At 35.8% G+C, this 25,491-nt stretch overlaps 2 protein-coding genes across 2 annotated transcripts in view; one reads left to right on the top strand and one right to left on the bottom strand.

The window, feature by feature from the left end:
• Window positions 1-4,904: 4,904 nt before the first annotated feature.
• Window positions 4,905-8,984, bottom strand: atf5b (activating transcription factor 5b). Its single transcript, XM_048159873.1, has 4 exons — window positions 8,845-8,984; window positions 7,866-8,094; window positions 6,465-7,599; window positions 4,905-6,253 (listed from the first exon to the last, which is right to left on the bottom strand). The coding sequence occupies exons 3-4, from the start codon at window positions 7,592-7,594 to the stop codon at window positions 6,067-6,069; spliced, it is 1,317 nt and encodes a 438-aa protein (XP_048015830.1). The 5' UTR covers window positions 7,595-7,599; window positions 7,866-8,094; window positions 8,845-8,984; the 3' UTR covers window positions 4,905-6,066.
• A 116-nt stretch (window positions 8,985-9,100) lies between these two features.
• Window positions 9,101-25,491, top strand: part of LOC125248177 (alpha-2-macroglobulin-like protein 1) — a 36,632-nt gene continuing 20,241 nt past the window's right edge. Inside the window, exons 1-13 of the mRNA XM_048159872.1 lie at window positions 9,101-9,222; window positions 18,900-19,088; window positions 20,657-20,840; window positions 21,162-21,318; window positions 21,442-21,494; window positions 21,647-21,667; window positions 21,774-21,942; window positions 22,038-22,122; window positions 22,239-22,362; window positions 23,950-24,055; window positions 24,134-24,243; window positions 24,472-24,639; window positions 24,753-24,974. Of these exons, the coding sequence (XP_048015829.1) occupies window positions 19,024-19,088; window positions 20,657-20,840; window positions 21,162-21,318; window positions 21,442-21,494; window positions 21,647-21,667; window positions 21,774-21,942; window positions 22,038-22,122; window positions 22,239-22,362; window positions 23,950-24,055; window positions 24,134-24,243; window positions 24,472-24,639; window positions 24,753-24,974 (1,464 nt within the window). The 5' untranslated portion in view covers window positions 9,101-9,222; window positions 18,900-19,023. The remainder of the gene's footprint in view (window positions 9,223-18,899; window positions 19,089-20,656; window positions 20,841-21,161; window positions 21,319-21,441; window positions 21,495-21,646; window positions 21,668-21,773; window positions 21,943-22,037; window positions 22,123-22,238; window positions 22,363-23,949; window positions 24,056-24,133; window positions 24,244-24,471; window positions 24,640-24,752; window positions 24,975-25,491) is intronic.

Here is a 25,491-nt window from a genome sequence, read left to right as displayed (position 1 = left end):
AGGATCATGACACACTGAAGACGATGATGCTGAAAATTCAACTTTGCCATCTTTGACATATAGTACATTGAAATACAAAAACTGTTCTTTTCATTTTCTAGTAATATTTAATAATATTACTGTTTTTACTGTATTTTTGACCAAATAAATGCAGCCTTGGTGAGCATGAGACTTTTTTTCAAAAACATTTAAAAATATATGATTATTTGAATTTCAAGGCATGTTAGTATTTGAGGTGAGAAGCTTTAAAATATTCTTACTTTTACAAAAAATATTGCTTATGTAAGAAAGAGCTGTCCATTTCTTATTGCTGTATTTTGTAATAATGATGATCCAATAACACAGAGTCATGAGTGTGACCCTGATTTAAGCTTTTCCTAAGAGCTGCTTCCTCTCTGAAAGAATAAAACCTATTTTTTGTGCATTTGTTACTATAAAGTTTCAAACAACACTGTACTTGTAATGGGTAACAGTTATATTCTTTAGTATATCTCAGATTTGATATGTTTTGATTGTTCTCATTTCTGTTTTACTGTTTTACATTATTAAACCTACACCATGTAACACAGTTAATGTTATGTGGGCATATAGAGGGTGATGCATATATCTTGGATAGTAAATATAATATGGATGCTGTATGTATATGATATATTTAGGGCTTTGTTTATGCTCTATTGTAAGATGTCCGGAGTGTACCGTTTTTTTTTTTTGTATGAATATGGTTTTAAGGTAGCACTTTATTTTACAGTCCTGTTCCCCATGTACTTATTAGGCTACAGAAATTATAATAACTGGGTAATAACTATAGGTGCTAACCCTGAACCTACACCTAAACCTAACCTTAACCCCTGTAGTTACCTTGTATTACTCTGTATTTTATTGGGTAAGTACATGTAAGTAGGTACACATACTGTAAAATAAAGTGCAACCGGTTTTAAAAAGAAAATAGACAAAGCATATTGATGGGAGTGGGTAGACTATAAATTAGAAATTGTAGCTGCATTTTTTTTCTGTGATAGATACTTTGATTATTCATTTGTGGTCATCTTTCCAGACTTTTCATTTTTAATTCTTATGTATGTATACTCATATCGGTTAATACAGTATATTGAATTAGATTTAGTGTGTATATGGGTTTGTACTGGACATTCTTAAGCCAATTAAATGCTTATGGACAATATCAGATTGGAGTGTGAACTGTTCATGGTACAGAACTGACCCGCATGGGCAGTAGCAAGAGGGCGCGGCGCGCAGCACGCTGTCATACGGATGTAAACATGGAGATGGGGGACACTGAAATCAGCGTTTAACACGTTCATTTATAAGCTGACATGCCGCCAATTCGTGCGCAGGCAATAAGGAGGACGAATATGAGGAGAAAGAGAGCAATGTTTTTCTAGTTGTCGTAGTTTTCCCTCAAGTTTTGCTTGTATAGAGCGGTCACTGGTAGTTTAATATGGTCGGACAAAGAACTCTTTGGAGTGACTCCCGTCCGTGGCGCACATAATTGACGAATGTCGATCTAGAGTGATGTAAAAGTTATTGCAATATGACCGTTCAGACTGAGGTTGCATTGCAAAACATCCGACCTGTATCTAATTTAGTAGTAGCCTACCACGTATTTAAGTAATTTAGCCTGCAGTCTGAACGTATCCAAAATGGCGATGATTTGTGGAAACAAAAGTTGTTTGGCCCATCTGTGATTATCTAATCATGGGTATGCAAGAGATTTTTGTTTTATTGGTATTTGGAGTTATTTTTGCATTACTGTAGGAAGAGGAGTTTTCATAACTTAAATAATGAGTTTTTGGACTCCCATCAGTTATATCTTGTGCAGATCTGTGCCAGAGGCATTATGGGGCAGGTTTGTACAGATGAGATACCAGTGTAATTATCTGGTTGCTCTGTTGTTTTCATCTTGACCCTGTTTGAGAGAGAGAGAAAGAGAGAGAGAGAATAAGTCTTGCTATAATTATAGACACACACTGTCCCTGTTACATGCATGCTGTTGGGAAATAAATAATAAAGCTGATATATTTGACTACGATTTTGACTATGATTTTTTTCTTCTGTGAAACATAAAAGAAGATATTTTACTTACTGCCCAGAGCTGTTTTCATAGAATTTCAATGGTCGTGGAGCTCCCAAGATGACAAAAAGGAACAATAAAAAAAAAGCTAAATAAATAGCTTGTTACTCACTGAAAATCTTGACATCCGACCTTGCTCTCCTAGCAAGTTCACGAGAGTTCATAAGAGACGAACGATCTCATCTCACAGCTCACCGACTGGCTGATCTGAACACAGCTGGAGGGGAAGAGTTTCACTGAATTATAACTTTTGCTTTGTTTCTCTCACTTACGGACCACTTTAATATACTTTTATGTTGCTTTTGCCTCCTTTTAGAGGCTTGAAAGCAGTGTTGTTTTAGTAGTATTTATACTGTCATAGTATTTATTAATATTTAAGCTTTTATTTTTATATTTTCAGAATTAATTTTAGCTCAAGTTTGAATCATTTTTGTCATTTTTATTAGATTTTTAAAATAGCTTTATTTCAGCATTAGTATTTTTTTTTTTTTTTTTTTTTTTACATTTATTTCATTTAGTTGCCAAGGTACCATTTCTAATTTAATATAAAGTTTTTATCAAATAATTATATTTTATTACATCTTTATATTAATTAATGAGTTTTAGTTAACAATAACAATTCTGCTTTTGAATGCTTCAGTCCCCATTCATTGGAAAAGAACAACCATCTTCAAAATTTCTACTTTTGTGTTTCAGAGAAGATCTAAAAATATACACTTGTGGATTGGAACAACATGAGTAAGTAATGACAGAATTTTCATTTTTGACAACTATCTCTTGATAAGAATCACTTTTACCTTAGGCATGCTGTTGAAGGGTGTGTCTAAACACGCATATTACCCTGCACGCACACAGACATTGCAGTGATGCCAGCTCTGTGAAGCTGAGTTCATATAAACCTTAAAGCACAATCAGCTGGAAGGTAAACAGACTGTTGAGTGAAATGCCCTTTGCCCTGAGGGCCTCAAGTTAACGTCTCTAAGCTTCTCACGCACATCCGTCTCAGCTCACATTCCCCAGAAGTGCGCTCAGAAGTTACATCACATGCTTTATGAGATTCCAGCACTGCAAATAAAGACAGCAGGTGTGATCTGCAAAAGACTTGCACTTGTGAGTCAAGAAAGAAAATGTTGATTTCAATCACTCCATTGCTAATAAATGGTGTGCTTGAAATTAAAAATGTATTAAAAAATATAATCCACCATGTTCTTCTTTCTCTGAAAATATTTAACAGACACTCAATTAACCAGCCCCCCCCCATAACCCCCACCCCCACCCCCCCACACACACATTTTATTAGAATATAATGTGGAATTATTAGAATATAATGTGAAAATATTTATCCACTAGTATGATTCAGCTAACTGTATATGTTATGGCTTGCACAATGCTTGATTTGCATATTATTCAGATAGGATGTTTGCCATTATTCATATCCCTCTCTCTCTCTCTCTTTCTCTCTCTCGTATGATTATGCATAATGTTTGACTCACCACTATAGTATTGCTTCCGAAAACAGGAGATGTATTAAGACACCCCAATAAGAACTAATAAATAATATATTTAGATATGAGCCATCTTGCAATAAGATGAACCCAGAGTACAGTAAACTGTGTCCCAACTATAATCATATTTTAACCCAATAGACATGTTTTAATACACTTTATTATTTTATAATATTAATTATTCAAAATTATGCATCTTATCAATTAAGTTCACACATGAAACTGAAAAATCACAAAATAGAAACGGAAAAACAGAAACATATTCCGTTTTTAAAAACAAGGATGAAATGTCGCCACATCAAAATTTACCACATTTGGATTCTGCTGCATTATGGGTTAAGATGTTTGATTTGGAGTGTTGGTTAGTCGATTCCTGATTAGCTTTTAGCGGCTTACAGCCCTGTTATATGACAGAAAAAAATGTTATTTGCGTGATATTTAAATGAACTATTTATCTATTAGTATGAGATCAGATCAGGAGCAATTTATACAGAGATCCATGGTAAATTAAAGGGTCACATAGCCTAATTTTCCCTGCAACTGTAGCCTATCTTGTTCAGTATGCAGACATAGTCTGGGCCAAATCTGGCGTCCATTCGGCACTTGATTCTGAGCGCTGTGTGATCTAGACTGAAATAAACCGGCAAGGTTTCTCTCACCACACACAACAGGAACACCGTTGCCTTGCCTGCCGTCTCGTTTTATTCCTTTGATGCCATCGTGAGGCCACATCACACATTACAACCAACTTCATGTCTCATGTGCTATAAGTTTGATGATGAACTCCTAATTATAATGGGTTAAAAAAAATAAAAAGCTTGTTAAAAGAGTACAGCATTTCAGTTTCTGCTCAAAAACGAAAATTATTGTAAGCACGCTAGCCTGAAAGCTGAAAATAATGTAAATAATAACAATAATTATAAAACTAGGCCTATATAACGATAATAAAAATAAATGGTAGTAAGGCTATATATAACACTAACGAAGAAGAAAAGCTGGACTGCCGAATTTATCGTCACATATACGTGCAAAAATGATATGATCCTTTCTTACAAAAGATTTTCATATCAAATGGATGCTGAAGAAAATTAGTAGGCTACAACAGCTGTAAAATAAATATATGTTTGTATCTTAAAATGTATTGAAAAACATGTTTTTGATCGATGTTTACAGTGCATTTTCATCAATCATTTGTCATTTAGTTGCTTGGAAAAGTACTGAAATGTTTTAGATGCTGATATATTTTTCTTTGAATTATCAGTATGTGTCTGTGTGTAAACAAGCAAAATAATTATTCATCACAATATTCATAAAATATTTAAGAATCATTTATTGACATTTTAATCAACCAAAAATAAGAATTACTGCACAATATAATTTGTATTTATTAATCAAGTGTCGGTAGATTCTGAAACACATTAGAACCTGCAGAAATAAATGCATTCAGATTTGCTACGCTTGTCTGTTTTCAGAGGCACAGTATACTACTGTAGTAATGTGCACCTGTTCAAATAGATTGAAATCATTCAAATTCTTCTGAATTTTAAAGTCCTGTAGCAAATGATTGTTTTCCGCAAACCTGCATAAAAACAATCTATATTTCATACTGAGTACATGTTAATTCCAAAAAAAAAAAAAAAGCACAATTTTAAAGCACTATGTTAATGTGAATAAAACAAATGGGCAAAATAAAAATCCTACATATTGTCATAATGCACAAAAGCATTCATTTCTTATTTTGGGTCATGCAATAAATTGTAACCCAACATGCTTTTCGATGTATTAGACATGCATTCCATACCTGAGCCAAAAAAATCAGTCATTAATATGCTATAAACCGTAGTTTAAAATATATTTTAAAGCAATTTAAATATAATTGCAAAAGCGCTATTTCTCCTGTATTCTAAATATAATTACATGAGATATTTCACAAATAAAGGAGAAATATAAAGAAATACATGAAATTATAACGCAAAAAGGACAGACAACAAAAAAGTAGTGACATTTTACATTGCAGTGCTTTGCATTATTACAATGGTAAAAATTTTGACCATGTCGCTACATTATTACAATTTCTCATTATGTTATGCTGCTGAGTTAAGCATGATATTTCATGATAAATAAAGAACGGAGCAAGCCTGTACAGAATATCTTATTTTGTACACTAAAACAAGTCAGTAGGGTTAAAGAAATGTAATGTCCCATGTGAAATTCAGTCAAACCTTAATGGGCAGCTTTTCATTAAATATATCGCTGTAAATTTAAATACCAAGCTAGGTCAGTATTGAAGGCTATCATCACAGTGCTTCAGATATTATGCTCTCAGTTTCATGAAACCATGCGGCTTTCGCTTTGGAAAAACAAAACCATTTTAATACATGAGCTCTTGGTTTTTTGAGGTTCACTAACTGTTTGGAGCATAAAAACATGCTGTCAGAGCCTGGTATAAGTGAAATGCTGGTAAGAGACGGTTTAGGCACTGGAATCCTCTTTTAAGCGCTGACTGCGAGCCTTGTAGACTTCAATCAGGAGATCTTTCACATACTGAATCTCTCTCTCTACAGATTCTGCTTTGTCCCGAAGTTCTCTGTTCCGCCCTTCCAAACCATGAAGCTCCTCCTCCAAACAGTCCTGCTCCGCCCTCTTACGCTGACGGTACCTATTGTTTTTTTTTGGGCAACATTTGTGGAATAAAATAGCATGGTTCAGCTTTTCTGCTCGTATGATCCCAAACAAAAACATTTTATTAGCTCATGCAATATTCTAGGGCTTTCATTTGACTAACTGACCAAGGCGACAACTTTGTTATTATTTGTCCTCGTAAAAAACAAAGATAAAAAAAAAAAAAAAAACAAAAATGGCTACAGTACCTGTGGGCAGCAGACTTGTTCTGGTCTCTCTTCTTCTGCTTGCGTTCTCCATGGTTTCTCTCCAAAGAACCTACTTTAACATCTGGTTTAAACAGACACTGACTTTCCCGTGACCTTTGTAGTGGTTTCTGGACAGGCAACTCCAAAGAGGACCCAACACTGTCACCGGACAAACATTCAAAGCTTTGATCCCCAAGGCATTCATGGTGCAAGTAGTCATTATTTTGGATATCAACAGCCCCAGTTCTGATTGGCTGATCGATTTCATTCATGAAGCCGTGATATGGCTCTAAATTGGCAGTTATCTGATGAAAGTAACACTCGGCCACATCGGATTGTTTATACGGCGGACAGCTCTCGTTCTCGGCGCACTGCAAAATCGGCATGGCAATCCCGTCGTGGCCGAGCATCTTCATCCCGTGGCTCTGGCCCTCTCTCCTGTGGTGGGGCTCCAGGGAGCCGCCGAGATCATAACTTCTCATCATCTCTGCTCGGTAAAACACGTCCTCCGTAAAGCAACTTTTTTCTTCTTCCTTTAACAGTATAGCACATTCTCTGACCTTCTTTGCGCTGCCGTGGTTCTTTCCGAAGGATTTGTCGACAGAGCACTGGTCAAAAGCCAGCTCTGCGTAACCTGAATGAGTCCCTTTGAAAGTCCACGTTTCTTTCTCAAACACCTCCACATCTTTACATCCGTTCGCTGATATTCTTTGGCTATTGCAGTGTGTCCGAATGTAGCTGTAGGGGCTGGGTCTAGACATTTTCGGTCGGCTCATAGAGCCCCCACAGAAGCCTCGTAGGTCGAGCTCTCCAGTCGCAAGGGAAACCAGCCTGGGATTTGTTTCAGATTGGTTTACATTGTAAGAAGCGCAGGGTAACTGATAGTATGACTGTGTAGCCATAGCTTGTAGGCTTTTGTCACATTTTTGCCATTTTTCCAATTTCATAGGTGTTGATTCATATAGGTAATAATCCTCCAGTTGAGCCAGTTCTTCTTTAAGAAGAGTGGTCATAACCTCCAAGTCGGAGGGCATTTGGACATCATGCTCCAGAGGTGAGGGTGGGATAGAGGAACCAGGAGAGGATTCCGTGGAAGTTGAATTTGGGTAAGCGTCAAAAGTTTTTGTCATCCAATCTGTTGAGAAAAACAATTCTGTTAATTAAATAAAAGCATTATATCAACACACAGATGGAATATTTTTAATATATGCTCGGTTGCGCAAATACAGCACTGAACTATGAATATCTATGTATTTTCCTGTTAAACAATACATGCAATGGAAAGATGAAAAGATGTAGATCACCAAAATATTTGCTTTACTTACTGTACGCCATTAACACATACGCTGCAGTGCGGTTCCCACCAACAATCGGACAAAATAAAAGTGTCGTACTGCTTACCAATTTAGTCCTACGTCTGTGCAGACTCCTCCCTCCGCCTATGATTGGCCTTCGTTAGCCAGTAGGAAAGAGGGAGCTCTTAAGCCGGCTGTGCAAATGAGGGGAGTCTTCTTGGGAATAATCTATGTCGCCACAATTTGCTGTATTTCGATTGAAATGGTGAATTGCGTACAACGCATGAGAATCGCAGAAATGCCTCATACAGGAAAGAGATGTGAAAAACTGAAACCTATATATTTAAAAAAAAAAAAAGTAAAACATATTCGTTAATTCAGTTTTCCAAGTGTCAAAATTTTAAATAAAAACACTACAAACTCAAACATTTCCAAATAAAAGATGCATAGTTTCATAGACTATCATGAAAATGATTCATTACAAAAAAATTAAGTTAAACGGACTGAATTGATAAGATATAGAGTGCAATGCTTTCTAATAATTTGTGTAGAAATAATAAAATCTAAACATATAATGAATATGACCTTTTGCTAGTGCTCATATAGTATGCTGTAATATGATGCCCCTAGTCAAGTTCAGTGCCAAATGTAAAACAGAGGCTAAAGCAAAGCCTTAAAATATTAATTTCAAAAAGGATTTTTTTTTTTTACAGTTTAAAATTCAGTTTACACTGTAGAAATATGAATTAAACTTAATTTAAAAATATAAGATATTGTGTTTGTCTTTTTGTTTGTCAGAAACAAAAAGGTCAAAAGTGCCTGAATATAGAGCCTTACACTATGTTATTCAAAAACAAGCTTGTGAGCATTAAAGAAAATATATAAAAACTAAGTTAAGCAATTTCTGCATTAAAAATGCAATTTCAAACAAAGCTATAGCAAATGTCATGATGAAAACCCCTCTCTATAGATTTCTGCTGGTTATTCTTATAGTTCAGAAACTCTGAAAACTAGTTAAACTGAGATTTACACTGTCACAGGAAGTTGTAGCTCATATACAAGTCTGAATGGAAGTTGACACTTACTCCATCGTGCTGAGGTGGTCAGGTCTGAAGAGCTTCTGTGAGCGCAGTAAACCGCTGTGGAGGAGCTCACGTTTTCAATTTAGCAGAACATTGTCTCACTCTTCTTCATTTGATGTCGAGACTGATCGGTTACACGATAAATCGTTCAAAAGTTTTGGAGAACAGAGGAGTATCACGTCAAACCAAACAGTAACCGCATCACACGAGCTTGTATCCATCCGCCGCCTCGCCCCTCAGCGCAGAGTCCAAATCAACGGGACAAGTTGAGTCCGAACTTCAGCCTCGAGTCCACATATCAGTCAGTAGAGCTCTGTGATTTCCCGCTTGATCTCAAGTAAAGTTGTCTGCATGCGTGCAATTCCTTTTGAAATGTAGAGGGTAAGTAAATCCTGATAATTATTAAAGTGGGTCCAGTTGGACAAAACCAGACTGGATGTATATCTAAGCACAGAATCTAAGCACAGGGTCCCTTGTAAAGCACTATTTAACCACATGCGACGAGGAAGGACACTATATTACACTATGGAGATGTAACTCTTGTTGCAGCCCTGTTGCATCAGACCTGCTGGAATGTTGCCCGAGTTGAAACTTTGTTGCCACATTTGTCCTGATCCGTTTATGCTTTGGACATGTATAATGAGGTTTCATCTTTAAGACCATTGTTTGCAAAGGAAAAAAAAAAAAAAAGTCAAGACTTTTGCTGTAAAAACACTTATTAGCTTCTTTTGATTTGCACCACACTTGCATTTCTGTATAACAGAGACCGGGGCTAGTTGTCACACTGAGAAGTTGTCACAAAGGCTGTATCTCAGTAACAACAGGATTTTGAGTCAAAAGTCCAATTACACAAATGTACCTTGTGCTCTAGCTGTGGTTTTGGTTTCAAACATGAAAGCGGGTGTGTGTCTGTGAAGGAATTCTGTCCTCCAAACTAAAATTGTGATATCATTATATTTATTCTGTAGCTGTTGGATATTTACATCCAGACAGGTGTCAACTAAATGAAGGCATTTTTTAACTGAACTGAACGGGTGTCAGGTTGGAGCAAGTTGTTACATTTATTTTAAATGGATATATATGTTGGGGTCAGTAAGATTTATATATATTTTTTAAAGAAATTAATGTTTATTGTGCAAGGATGCATTAAATTGCAAATGCATTAAATCTTTTAAGCCTGAACAAAAATTATGCTGTCCACAACTGTTTTCAAAATTGATAAAAACTGTCACAAGCAGCAAATCAGCATATTAGACTAATTTCTGAAGGATCATGTGACACTGATGACTGGAGTAATGATGCTGAAAATTCAGCTTTACCATCACATGAATATATTACATTTTAAAATATATTCAAATAGAAAACAGTTATTTTAAATTGTAATAATATTTCAAATATAAGCAGCCTCAGGGAGCATAAGAGACTTCTTGCAAAATTATTACAAAATCTTACTAACCCCAAACTTTTGAATGCCATATATATATATGTTTCCTTTTAAATTTGTTGCTTTCATGTGTTTTGCATTTTACTGCACATTTTACTGAAAAGGCTCTTATAGGTTGTTTAATGGCAGATTAAACATGTGACAACATGCCCCACTACAATAAATTAAATCTTTTTTTCCCCTGCCCATTAATGGTGGAAAGGTCAATAGCTGTTTTTGCAAATGTGAGGTTATGTAGAAATTGGCTTAAAAAAATAAACCCACCTTGAGAAATATTCACAGGAGTAAAAAGTGTGACCAGCCCCATTCTCCTTAATTCATTTCCACAGTTGCAGTTTACAATACAGTAGAAAACACAAAATAAAGCAATATAAATGTAATAAATTGCTACTGATGCATTATTATCTACATTAAATTTAGTTTAGCTAATCTTTAAATTGTGAAAAAAAAATGCTGAATTTGAAAAGCATGATTTTTCATATAACATATCTGACATTTCAGTTTGACTCCATTACCTTAAAACTCTAATACGACCTCATGCTTGGATTCATTGCACACTTCTCGCTGTGTGAAACTAATATAACTGATTGAACCTCCTCTTGTCCTGTTGCCAAGTCAAAATGAATACTGCTCTCTGTCGGCTTTTCTCACCCTGTTGCCAGGGTCTTAGGTTTTTTGATCTTCTTCAGCTTTACAATCTTATTGCAATGGATGATCAATCTGTATGCACACAAGACTTTCAAAATTAATAATATTTCCTGAGTACATCATGTCTCTGGAAAAAAAAACTTTTATTAGTATGTCCTAAATGCAAATGTAGAAGATGTATATTGTAAAATATTCATTATATAATCATGTGTTTTCTGAAGGAGAATGAGGTCATTCTCAGATTCTGAGTGCCCACATCTATCAATGACACTCCATTGCAGTGGCTTTCACATTTGTCAGAGGAAAATCTTTTTATGTTTTATTTTTTAGCAACTTTTCCCATTTTTTATTTTTTATTTCATTCTTTGTGATTTGTCATCATAACAACATTTGCAGTAAGAATAGCTGTTTTGTGATATCCATCCTTGCTTCACTGCATGAAGACTCTGGTACATTGATAAAGGTTACACCATAATTTCATCACCAGCTTGCAAAGAATCCTGCCCCCATTAATGTTTTATGTTCTATCTGGGGTAACATTAGAAATGCACACATGGGTTGTAAGAAATTCTGTTGCTAAGGTGCCAAGTTATACTCTTACATCTGTAATTAGTGGGAAATTATGATAATTTGTCTCTTTTTAAAATAGCGTTTAAATGAGAGAATATATCAAGGCTGAGTAATCAGTCTGAGATTTTGAAATCTGAAAGCACTGTGGGAGTGTGATCTGTTTTCCATAGGATTTATTGTATTTTGAAGGGTTTGATAAAAAAATATGGGGTTTAAAATTAAAATATTTCTCAAAAAAAAAAAAAAAAAATCACACATTTTCTGCATGAGAAAGTTGAATGATTTTATTTCATCAGATCAGACAACTGCCAACTCACTATTTTATTTAGTGTGGACAGACATAAAAATCTAAAAATCTGACTATCTATCTATCTATCTATCTATCTATCTATCTATATATATATATATATATATATATATATATATATATATATATATATATATATATATATATATATATATACCAACCATGCCATGTGAGTGGCTAAAAAAAAATATCACATTGCATTTTTTGGAATTTTTTTTTTCCCCTTTTACCATCATTTTAATATTGACCTTTGATTAACACTTGATGCACTTTCTTAGTTGCCACTGGAAGGAGCCATTTTACAGACATGAATTTTGAAGATTTTGGTCCCTCCTTTTGAATTACAAAAGTACATACAGTACTATAAAATGTTTGTTTTACATAATCTTAATCAGTTATGGTGTGTCAATTGCTGTAAATCAAGTAAATGCCAGTGTGTCATATGTTCTCAAAAACTCACTAGAGGTGGAGACATTTTTTTCACTATACTCATATTCAGATTCTTTTACAGTCATTTGCTCTACTTATTCTTTTATCTGAATTAGAGATATATGACATCAACAGTTACCTAATTCAGCTCATACTTTAGTTCAAATGGTAAAAAAAGGTACTTTGTAACAGTCTAATTATACAAATAAGTACTGAGTAATTAATTACATAGGGTTTGGCTGTTGCCTGTAATTATGCATAATATATTGTTATTACTACAATAAGTACATGTAAGATGTGCAACGGACACTAAAATTAAGTATTACATTTTTATAATAAAAAGTGCAACTATATTATTTAACAGTTTTGAAAATGGAAAACACTCCCTTTTGCATTAGATGTGTAAAATGCAAAACAAACATCCAACAAAGGTACAGGGATTGTCACTGTTCTTTGACAGTGTTCAGGCATGTAACCTGCAAAACAAAGGTGAGGTAGGAGTGTGTTTGACAGCTCTTTGTTGTCGCTTGACATCTGACAGGTGCGAGATCTATATGAAGCACTCTGGTTCAGCTCTGCGCTGTTCCCGTTTTCCAGCATGCATTATTTGCTGAATCCTTAAGAATCTATTTAGAATGACTTTCCACACCCATTCAGTGTGTGCTTTTAAGCTCAATAAATGTTTTTTTTAAATGGATGTTGAAATTGAAGTTTACAAAAATATGTTATTTGCATTCTAAATGTACACATTGTTTCACATTTGACTTTCACAACTGACAGAGTGCTCAATGTCAAAGCAATAATATATACATAATATATTCAATTATAATTTTATAATGATACAATTTTACGAGTAATAACATTTTAGAAGCTTTCTGTGGAAGCTTGACAAAAATAAGATGCATATTTCAGCTTTCTTTCTCTGATGCACATGGTCAAAATACTTATATTGAATAATAAATATAGATAAAAATTCATATTAGTCATTTTTTTTTTCTTGGAATTCTGCTTGAATGTTACTGAAACTGCTCTGTAATATTCATTGTAATGTCTGAATTTTTATATTGTACTGGATGTTTCTAGACAAGTAAAGGTTGTAACCAGTGAGCAAAATATAAGAATATATTAGAACACATACACACTGTATATTCTATCCCCTAAACCTACCCATCACAGAAAACTTTCTGAATTTAGTATAATTTATAAGCTGTTTTCCTCATTGCAACTTGTAAGTTCTGTTCTGTTTAGTTTCACTGTGTTCTGGTGCTGTTTTCCCTGTTTCAGTTTGCAGGTGTTCCCTGTCATTGTAAGCTGACTTATGCTGTGTTAAAAATCGCCCCCTATACCCTCATTCACTATTCCCTACATTACTCCACTAATATAGTCCACTTGATGGAGTCAATGAAACGAGTGAGTGAATTCGGACACTGAGTGCGGCAGAAGGGCTGCCGATTTCACATAGTTTGTGCTTGCTGTTTAATAATCATTTGAAATGTAGTTTCAGTAGTAATGAATATTTATGTTGAACTCTTGCCATGGAAACTAGCATGTACAAACCTTAATTAAATGATTTAATTATCAATTAAAGAGGAATTTATACCTGTATGATATTATGCACTGTTTGGAAATGAATGGATGATTGATTCAGCGCCATCTCCTGGCGAGACACGGGAATTCATTCAGCGCGCGACTCTCACAGTGCATTATGGGTATTCTCTAGCTGTTGAGTGTGCATCAGTTGTACACTCATTATTGCGGTGCATTGTGGGATTGAATGAGTGCACTCAACATCATCCACTATGGTTTCGGACACCACTACAAATGGCTGTCCCCTCAAAAAAGTGCCCTATTTTAATGGTATAGGGGGCAATTTCGGACACAGTCCTAGTTTCCTACTGATTATGTTCACCTGTTGTTCATTTAGTTACCTCATTACTCCCTGCGTATTTATGGCGCTGACATCTTGCTCTAATTTGGGACCCGAGTCTGTGCAGTAGTGAGAGCGAAGTATATCAAAGCCCCGCCCACACTCCTGCAGAATTGGTTAGTACAGTTTACTGCAGAACAACTCATTATGTCGGTGTGAAATAAACAGTTATGGAAATATAGAAATTAAAGCTAAAGCTCCAATCTCCTCCTGAAAATCCCCCAAAAAGTCAGTTGGTGCCTCAGTGACTACTTCTCTCAGAGAAGCTGTCAATCTCAGCTGTCAATAATGAAAAAAAAATTAAAAAATGAAGACTTAAACTTACATCAGCTTGCTAAAAACGACCAAAAATGACAGAAACCATCTTTGGAAAAAATGTATTTGAAGAGTAATTTGATTGTTTAGTGTGCCTCACGTCCCATTAGACTACATGGAGAGGGCAGGAGTTTATGACCTACACTGAGACCAGCCATCTAGGGGCGATCAAATAGTTTTGGCTTCACTTTTCAGGTCGTATATGGCACACTTGCTCCAGACCCAGAGCCCAGCCAGCCAAAGCCCACACACTGCACGAAGCTAACACCAGAGCCCACCGCAGACAGAGAATCCAAGCCTACCGCGATGCACGAGAAGGATAAGAGGACTGAGCCAATCATCACCTCTGAGCCCAAGCCCCACAGAGAGTCTGTCCAGGTGCATGAGCCGGCAACACCGTGAGTCCCAGCCTCCCTCTCCCATCTCCTCTGGCCATAACAGCCAATTCTTTCACCCTGCCTCCGCTGTTTCCCTTCAGCTCCTGCTCTGACTCCACTTTGCTCCCCGGATCCGCCTTGGGCCATCTTGTCTCCAGTTCCGCCTCAGCACAAGGATCCCCTTGCTCCGGCTCCAGCTGCTGAGCACATCACTCCATCTTGGCTTGGCGACCTGTCGGTTCCACCTTGGCTCCTCCCACCCTCGGCTACACCTGGAACCATGGCCTTTATGGCTCCACAAGGCTCCCTCATCCCTCCAGCTCAGCCTTGTTCAGACGTCGCTCTGCCTATGCTACAGACTTCCAGGTCTCTGGCTGCAACTTGACCCACCACGCCTTCGGCTCTGTCGGGCTATGCCTTCCCTCTAGCTCTGCTTTGGTCCTCCGCCTCACTCCTCTGGCACCCTGGCTCTACCTCGGACACTTATCGCTGCAGCTCCACCTCGGTCGCCTGAACCTTCACTGTCCTGTGGTCCCATCAGCTCGCTGTCTCCACCTTCATCAGCTTTTTCTCCGTCAGTCATCCCCCTGGTGTCGTCAGCCAAGTCCCCACCATGGGTCCTCCCTCCCTCAACTCCTCCGTAGGCCAATCGTCCTGGCTGTGGACTGAGTCCCTGCCTGGGCACTCCTCTCCTGGCTACTCCCAGCCTCCTCTAATGTAACATGTATGTTCTCTTCTGTTTTGTTTCAGTGTGTTCTGGTACTGTTTTCCTTGTTCATGTTTGCGTGTGTTCCCTGTCATTGTAAATTGACCTATAGTATCCTAGTGTGTGCCAGTTTGTTCCTTTAGTTACTAATTACATTCACCTGTTGTTCATTTAGTTACCTCATTACTCCCTGTGCATTTAAGCATTTAATTTCCTTAGTTCATTGTTTCATGTCATTGACGTTTAGTGTGGTTGTGCTATTTTGACTCCAGTGTTTTCCATAGCGGATTTATTATTATTAAATGATTGTTTTGTTCTATTACTCGTGATCGTGCGCTTCATTACAGACACCATATGTGACACTCATGGGGACCAAAAAAAAGAAAAAAAAGGGTTTGGATATTGCCATCTTTGTGAGGATAACGATTTGCCCCCATAACGTAGGGTTTACCATGGACCACACACTCACACACACGCATGCACACACACACACCTAACTTTTGTTCATGTTCTTGCATTTGACAGTCCAGTACAAATCCTTAATAAGGGAGCCATGGCACAGCTGCTTCTCGGTGATGCAACTGTTACAAAACAAATTTAAAATTTAACAGTGTAGAAAAATACCAAAGTCACCAAATATCCTATAATTAAATGACCTAAAACTGTACCTGTGAATTATGAATTCTACAATAGGACCATATATTTCTTCTGTATTTTATTTGTATTGTTCTTGTTTAAATTTGCACTTGGTTTACAATGAACAAGTGCTTAGATTATTCAAACACTATAGTCAAACACTTGATAATAATGTGAATCCTCATTAATATTTGTGTGGTTGAGGTTAAGAGGTTAAATCTCACAGTGTGGGATTAAAAGTTGTGCCAGATCCGAAGAACCGATAAGTCAGTTATTATTCATGTGGTCTCATAAAATTATTTGTACTTAACCTGCCTCGCCCCAACTTTTTTTTTTTGTCTGTATAACCGCAGTAAATATACATACAATAAAAATAAACAATAAAAGCAATAAATAAAGAAGAAACCTAAAAAACAAAATATGAAATACTTAAAATGGTCATACTTTATATTAGGTGTCTTTAACTATGTACTTACATAAAAAAAATTGTGAAAGGTTGTATTGCAGGCTGCTTTTGCTGCTTCTGAATCAAGTCAAGTCACCTTTATTTATATAGCGCTTTTTACAATGCAGATTGTGTCAAAGCAGCTTTACAGTGATAACTATATAATTTTGGCTGCACAGCAGCTCTTAAAGAAAATGGTGTCAGTATCCATCTTAAGTAAATTCAGTATTGATTCATTCCGATGTAAGAATCAATAGTTATTAATTTAGTTAATTTATCTATATCAGCACTGGAGTAAACAGTGATGTCATCATCCAGCTCAGTTCAGTTTGCATACAATGGTGTCAATGCAGGCAGATCAAAACACTGTTGAATATCAAATGTCAAGTGTCCCCAGCTAAGCAAGCCAAAGGCGACAGCGGCAAGGAACCCAAACTCCAACAGGTGACATCAGGTGGCAAACAGGTGGCAAAATGGAGAAAAAAAACCTTGGGAGAAACCAGGCTTAGTCGGGGGGCCAGTTCTCCTCTGGATTGTTCCAGAGTTTAGGTGCCAAATAGGAGAAGGATCTACCTCCTGCGGTTGATTTTGATATTCTAGATATTATCAGCTGGCCTGAATTCTGAGATCACAATAGACGTGAAGGACTATAATGCATTAAGAGCTCGCTCAGGTACTGGGGAGCTAAACCATTTAGTGCTTTGTAGGTAATTAGCAAGATTTTAAAATCTAGGATGTTTAACAGGAAGCCAATGCAGTGTTGACATAACTGGGCTAATATGGTCATACTTCCTGGTTCTAGTAAGAACTCTAGCTGCTGCATTTTGTACAAGCTGTAGTTTATTTATCAAGCGGGCGGAACAACCACCCAGTAGCGTTACAGTAATCTAGCCTTGAGGTCATAAACGCATGAACTAACATTTTTCCATTGAGAGCATATGTCGTAGTTTAGATATATTTTTAAGATGGAAGAATGCATTAACATTGGTCCCTTGAAATAATTCAAGAAATAATTATGTAATGAGTAATGACAGATAACACTCCAAAATTTCCATTCTCACCTATTAAAAATCGATGATCTTATTTTTGCCTACACAAAACATGTTTTATTTAACAAATGGGTGTTTCTTGCTTGGAAAGCTGCTCCTTGTTGTGAAATGACCAGTATGCGTCACCTTTCAGAAATTGGGAGTTCAACTGAATATATTCCCACCTGTTTTTATTTGGGTTGCTGAACAACTTGTGATTTGACCTGGTTATCGACCGAAAACAACAGCAAGATCAATACATCAAGTCTACAAATTATAAAATAATCTCCAAAATAAAGAAATAAAAAAATATCTACAACCTGTTTAGCAGGAAGTGAGAGGAGATACACCTTACCAATTATTCACTCCATTATTGAATCACTGTGTTGGAGGTGTAGTGTCATTGAAACAAAAGCTTTCCTCACCCCATCCCAGATATTTCTAAATCCACCTGAGAACCCACACCTTTTTGTGCTCTAAACATACTAAATGATATGAGTCTCTGTCTATGTATGACAATCAAACTTGGATTTAGGACTCTTGATAATGTCTGTATGGTTGCAAAGACAGAAATTTCAAACTGAATGTAATTTAGCTGCACATTTCATGTATTTTTGTAATGGTTCAATGTTCTTCCACATGATACTGCAGTTTGTTTCTGCAGTGCTCTTCATGTTAAGTCACACCTTTAATTGCCAACCGATGAAAGTAATAATATTCCTGTAATATCTGCATGAAACATATACTGTATTAACATTTTTACTAAACATTTGATTATTTCTGTATGGGAGGAAACGTTTAAATAATATTGTGAATATTATATTATAGAATACATATTGAAAATGTGGATGAAGAGAAAATGTCATATCATTTTCACACCCTCACAGTAACAGTATTTTTAAGATGTATTTTAATAGTTTAGGTTGTGAAGCTTGAAGGACAAGGGTTAAAATGCATTAGAATAAATGGTGCCTGCCTGATAAAAAGAGTTTTTGTCATTTATCTATTTTATTTTATTTTATATTTTTTATTTTATTGTTTGCAATGCACACAATTCCCAAAGTATCAAATAACTGAATGATCAATACAGATTGTCAAAGTACTCTTTGCAAACAACAAAAAAGTGTAACTCATTCAGCCTTTTTGCACCTTCACTGACTTCAGTGAATCACTATTGTTACACAACACGGGGAATTTATACCAATTTATCCAAATTCTCATACCAGTTGCTCAACTTTCCTTGCCTTGGTGGGGTCGAAAGGGAGGAGGCAGAGGTGTATAAAAGTGCGCACTTGTATGATGGGATCAGTGGGCGAGTTCTCTGCGCATGTGCCGGACTAACTGCTCAGGATGCTGCTGCTATCGCTACTGCCGCTGCTGCTGCAATGGACGTTAACGAGTGGAGCCACTGATCCGTAAGAACCTTTATGATTATTATCTTTACAAACACCAGATAACAGAAGGTAGAGTAATGAGGAAAACTGCAGGTCGAGGACTAGACGAGCGTCTTTCACAACTGCAGTGAACACTGATGAAAAGTTTTGACCAACTACACTTTTGTGTTCTCACACTCTAAACATTTTTTTTTTTATTTTTACGGTAAAAAAAAAAGGATACAGTGACGGGGTTGCAAGCATTATGAGGAGCATTTTGGTAACCGTATTTTACATTAAATAATATTATTCAATGCTAGCTTGCTTTAGCTATTAAATCTGTGTTAAAAACAATATTGGCCTCTCCTGCAACTCAGTATAACAACATAAAGACAGAGCCCAGTGTTACCCATAAACACACACACAAAACATAAAATAATTTAGTTCTAAAACATTAACTAAATAACTGAAAATAGAATCAAATATGAATGTTCATCTGGACAATTCTGGGAATGCCCCTTTCCTCATAAATTATAAAGGTTTTAACTTTTACTTAAAGGGTTAGTTCACCCATAAATGAAAATTCTGTCATTAATTACTCACCCTCATGTCGTTTCAAACCCGTAAGACTTTCGTTCATCTTCGGAATGCAAATGAAGATCTTTTTGAAGAAATCTGAAAGCTTTCTGTCCCTCCAGAGACAGCCTACGAAACTGAAACATTGACACTTCAAAAAGTTCATAAAGAGCTTGTAAAACTAATCTGTATGCATTGAGTGGTTTTGTCCAAATTTTCTGAAGAGACTTGATCGCTTTATACGATGAACAGATTGAATTTAGGCTTATATTCACATGTAAACATTCATCAATGCACCCATCAGTCGTGGTAAACAGAAGGTCCAGTTTGCTTGAGGTGCGAGAACCAATGAGGTTTATTCTCATGTATTATGCAGCTTCCGCAAGAACCAATGAGGTTTGTTCTCTCGCGTCATGTGCGTTTATGTTCGCTAATCAAAAACAAACAAAAAAACAATTCATTTTAAATTTGATTTAGTGCTCAAGAAACATTTCTTACTATTGTCAGTGTTGAAAACAATTGTGCTGCTTGATATCTTTGTGGAAACACTATCAAACATGACTTTTTTTTTTTTTTTTAAGAAATTTTATTTGGCCAGGACACATTAAATTTCTCAAATGGGACAGTAAAGATATTTATAATGTTACAAAAGATATTTCAAATAAATGCTGTTTAAAAAAAAACTTACGTATTGCCTTATGCACACTATATGTATTGTCTGGTTAAATGATTTTTATTTTTCAATTCTAAGGTAATTCGTAGTGCCAGATTTATACTGCATCAACCACTTACACAACTTTTTATTAATTTATTTCTTTTTTAAATGCAAGTGCAGTCATCCCTAAAGACATCCAGTGAGCATTCCAGGCACAATTAAAGAAATTATAAGTCACTTCCTCAACTGTTCATTCACCCAAAACAACCCTAGTCTCATGCAACCCTAATTTTATGCTATAAAACCATTTTTTTGTGATTGTGTGGTTTATGCAATGTACTCATAAGTCTGTATTTCTTTGTATTTTGTCTTTTTTCAGCATATACCTGGTGGCAGTCACTTCCCAGGCGGTGGGTGGCAGCACGGAGACTCTGTGTGCCCATATCCATGAGATCAAAGAACCACTTTCTTTAGTGGTAACTTTGAGGTCTGACAATAAGAACGTGACCATTCTACAACAGGGCTCCATTACAAACGATTTCTACAAATGCGTCCCTTTTATGGTGGGTATGCTCAGTACAGTTTAAGAGAACAGAGTGAGCTGTAGTGTATCTGTTATAGAGATCATGGCCTTTCATAAATATTATGTGTGAACAACACTTATAAATTGACATTAATGTTATAGAGCCTATCCATGAAGAGATATAAAATGTAGTTATTGTGCAAGTAAAACCCTAAAACCTGCATTTATGCACATTCTTTCTGCACATTCTTTTCACTATGGAATTGTTCAGTGGTCCCTGCAGTCTTGATGATGTTTTCATTCACTAAGTGGAGTTATATACAGTAGCTCATGAAGTACTATTTGATTTTGTATCTTCCAGGTCCCTCTAGCCACTGTGGAGTCTGTGGCATCCATTGATGTTGTACTCCGAGGAGGCACAACATCCCTGAACAAAACCACTCAGATCCTCATAACCCCTCCCCAAAATCTTCTTTTCATCCAATCAGACAGGCCCATCTACAAGCCTGGACAAACAAGTAATATTCCTTTTTTCCAAATTATTCCACAATAGCTTCAGTTGTCAGTACTCATTCATATTTACTAATTTGAACATGTGAATCTCAAATGTGTTAATAATCTCTCACATTTTCTCTACTCAGCTAAATTTCGCATTGTGTCTCTGGATTCCAATTTCTTGCCTCGCAATCAAGTGGTAAATAAATTAAATTTACGTGAAAAATATTTATTTTATTTAATTGTATTATTATTTTTTTTATTTAATTTAATTTTAAATTTAAGTGCTGGCAAAATATATTATTGTTCATTTGATCTAATTGAATTTTTTTTTCTGTCCTTCTCTTGCAGTTTAAAACTGTAGAGCTCCAGGTATAAAATCTTTCAAGCAGCCATTATTGGTTCATTGTTTGTTACTTTACTTGAATGTAGTTTGATTTCACTGTAGTCTTTTTCATTATCTGCCACTGTTGTTTAGGACCCTAACTCGAATCGCATCGGTCAGTGGTTGAATCAGTCAACAAGGAGTGGCATTTTGGACCTGTTCCACTCCATATCTCCAGAAGCCACTCAGGGTTACTACACGATCACTGCTTGGGATGAGAAGAACCAACAAACATCACACAACTTTGAGATTAAAGAATATGGTGAGAACTAGAAATCAGCTTTTTTGTCAGTCCAATCAGATATATAATTATATATAGGTTACTATAAGTAGTTTTTTTTTCCACATCTCTTTTAGTTCTGCCAAAATATGAAATGAACATCGATTTTCCAACTGTTATAACCGCCCTGGACAAATCAGTCACTCTGAAAGTTTGTGCAAAGTAAGAATTTGTTCAATTAATGTTAAATTCTTTACAGAAAAATTAAACACATGCCTGTGTTTCAATGATATGTTCAGCCTGATAAAAAACAAACTTTTTCCCCCCACTGTCTTTAGATACACTTATGGGAAGCCTGTGCTGGGGTCTGTGAGTGCTGAAGTGTGTGTGCCGAGCTGGGATTACTATTATTATAGAATTTTTAATGAAAACGCTGAGCTATGCAAGACATATTCAATGATGGTGAGTTACCTTCCGCACACACAAAACTGTTACCTTTTGGGTTGTAATCCTAAAAACACTGTACTAATTAGCAATTATCCTATTAAACATTTATATATATCATAAAGTCCCAAGTCCAAGATATAACAATGAGCTGATAGTATTTTTCTGTGCAGTTTTTTTGGCACAACCTGCTTTTTTTCTTTTTTCATAAACAGCATATGCTATATAAATCTGCTTTTTTACACCATAGACTATTCCTTTGTGAAAAAGCAGTGTGCTTAATTGTTTTGAACTTGTAGTGTGCTTAAAATGTTAAAAGTAAACTGTACTTGAAGATGATATAATATTAATAAAATAAAGGCCACATATAAAAATATAAAGATGTACTTAAGTCCTACTTAAGTGGTTCAAAAAGCCCTCTACAGTTCAGCTAACTGCATTTAAAGTAAATTTAAACTAATAGATTTTCATTTAATTGCAATTATCACACAGAGTGTCCAAAAACATTACAATTTATTATAAAAGTGTATTATTTATGTAATAAGTACTCATTTAAAGGTGCCCTCGAATGAAAAATTGAATTTATCTTGGCATAGTCAAATAACAAGAGTTCAGTACATGGAAATGACATACAGTGAGTCTCAAACTCCATTGTTTCCTCCTTCTTATATAAATCGAATTTGTTTAAAAGACCTCCGAAGAACAGGCGAATCTCAACATAACACCGACTGGTACGTAACAGTTGGGGTGTACGCCCCCAATATTTGCATATGCCAGCCCATGTTCCCAACATTATGAAAGGCATTAGACAAGGGCAGCCAGTAACATCTGGATCTGCACAGGTGAATCAACAGACTAGGTAAGCAAGCAAGAACAATAGCGAAAAATGGCAGATGGAGCAATAATAATTGACATGATCCATGATATCATGATATTTTTAGTGATATTTGTAAATTGTCTTTCTAAATGTTTCGTTAGCATGTTGCTAATGTACTGTTAAATGTGGTTAAAGTTACCATTGTTTCTTACTGTTTTCGCGGAGACAAGAGCCGTCGCTATTTTCATTATTAAACACTTGCAGTCTGTATAATTCATAAACACAACTTCATTCTTTATAAATCTCTCCAACAGTGTAGCATTAGCCGTTAGCAACGGAGCACAGCCTCAAACTCATTCAGAATCAAATGTAAACAATATAACAGTATACAATGCTCACATAATCCGACGCATGCATGCCGCATGCATGACGAACACTTTGTAAAGATCCATTTTGAGGGTTATATTAGCTGTGTGAACTTTGTTTATGCACTGTTTAAGGCAAGCGCGAGCTCCGTGGGCGTGGAGCACGAGAATTAAAGGGCCAGTAGCCCTGAATCGGCTCATTTATAATGATGCCCAAAAATAGGCAGTTAAAAAAATGAATTAAAAAAAATCTATGGGGTATTTTGAGCTGAAACTTCACAGACACATTCAGGGGACACCTTAGACTCATCTTTTTAAAAAAAGTTCTAGGGCACCTTTAAAAAATGCTTAAGTGTAGTTCTTTTTCTCAAGGGTCCATATTTTAAAAGTCTAAATTACTGTTTTTATTTCATATTTATTTAGACTGACAAGACTGGCTGTGGGTCATGGGTGATTAATGTGACAGAATTTGGCATAGAATTCAGAGGAAATTTACAGGTGAAGAGTAAAGTGGAAGAGTCTGGAACAGGTAAGAGTGTAGAAAAACTGCTGCTGTCCATTTTAATTCTCCTAAATAGTGTAATGAAACTGTCTTTTGTTTCTCCAGGGATAACTGTGTCAGGTACTACCACAGCTAGGTTTGCCAGCGATTATGTCAATGTTAACTTTGTGGACACACCAAATACATACAAGCCTGGCATGGTCTTTAAGGGAAAGGTAACAGCTGCCTTGAGGTCATTCGCTTTGCTACTAATTATTGAGTAAATACTCCAAAAGTAAATCTGCGGTCCAGATGTATTTTTACAATTATCTTTATAAAGTTAGAATAAAGTTCATTGTAATAAACAACCTGTTCAGCAGTTAGCAAAGCCATTTTGTGTACAGGAAGTGTTACTTTTGTTTGTGAGCTAATAATTTTGTCTTTCTCTACATGTTTTTTAACAGGTTGTGGTCACTAATTCACAGTCCAGTCTGAGGAAAAATGAGCCAGTGATTGTCTATGCAGATCATGGTAATAAATTTGTCAAGGTAACACTGAAGACAGACATCAATGGCACTGCCAGCTTCTCTTTCAACACCTCTGATTGGTCAGAAAAACCTGTGTCCTTACGGGTTAGTGGCGTTTTTGTTTTATAACATGATGTTTACAGTATGTATATAATTCAGTATACTATAACATTTCACATGTGCAGTAGAATGATTTGTGATTTTTTTGTTGTTGTTAGGCCTATCATAAGGGAGAGCAGACTGATTGTTGTCCTTTTAGACATTATCCATCAAGCTATCTCTACGTAGAACCCTTTCACTCCAAAAGCAAAAGTTTCCTGACGTTGATGAAGGCTCCAGAGAAGCTCAGCTGTAACAGTGATGCAACTGTGGTGGCCAGTTACATCATTCAGGGCAATGCACTGAAACCAGACCAGAAAACCTTGGATTTCTTCTACATTGTATGTTTAATATCGATTCTCTTTTTTATTTGTCTATCAATTGCTTGGTCATTTGTTTTATTGCTTAACAAGCTCTTTGACCTTTTTAAGGGAAGCACAATATATCAGTTCCATATTGGTTATTATTAGCCAGTATTATATATTATAAAGTATAGGTTTATATCGGAATCTTATATATATAACCTTTATATTATATAATTATTTGTCCATGCTTATTTCCCCAGTTACATTTAGATTAATGCTCACTTACATATTTAAAAAAAAAAACACTAATAATTTAATGACAATGTTAAATGTAATCCTGCAAATCTAAAAATTAATAACAATTTTTTCATATTGTACATTATAATAATAGTTTAGACTTTTAATATCAGCCATTTAATGCTGCCATAATATGAAAATGATTGGCCAGAACTTTAATATCTGTGGTTCTGCACCTTTTTTGGTTCAGAACAGAATTTTTCTTGAAGGTTTCCTAAATTTTGCAGGGTGACTCTGTATTACACTAGGTGAAATG

This window comes from Megalobrama amblycephala, linkage group LG16 (genome assembly GCF_018812025.1).
Source record: "Megalobrama amblycephala isolate DHTTF-2021 linkage group LG16, ASM1881202v1, whole genome shotgun sequence".
NCBI classification, from domain to species: Eukaryota; Metazoa; Chordata; class Actinopteri; order Cypriniformes; family Xenocyprididae; genus Megalobrama; species Megalobrama amblycephala.
This window is presented reverse-complemented; position numbering and strand designations above follow the sequence as displayed.

Excerpts from the sequence above, each read along its gene's own strand:
- atf5b (XM_048159873.1), bottom strand. The coding sequence starts at position 7,594 with ATGACAAAAACTTTTGACGCTTACCCAAATTCAACTTCCACGGAATCC. Across the intron at positions 6,254-6,464 it reads AACAAGTCTGCTGCCCACAG|GTACCGTCAGCGTAAGAGGG; the intron begins GTACTGTAGCCA and ends AAAAAACAATAG.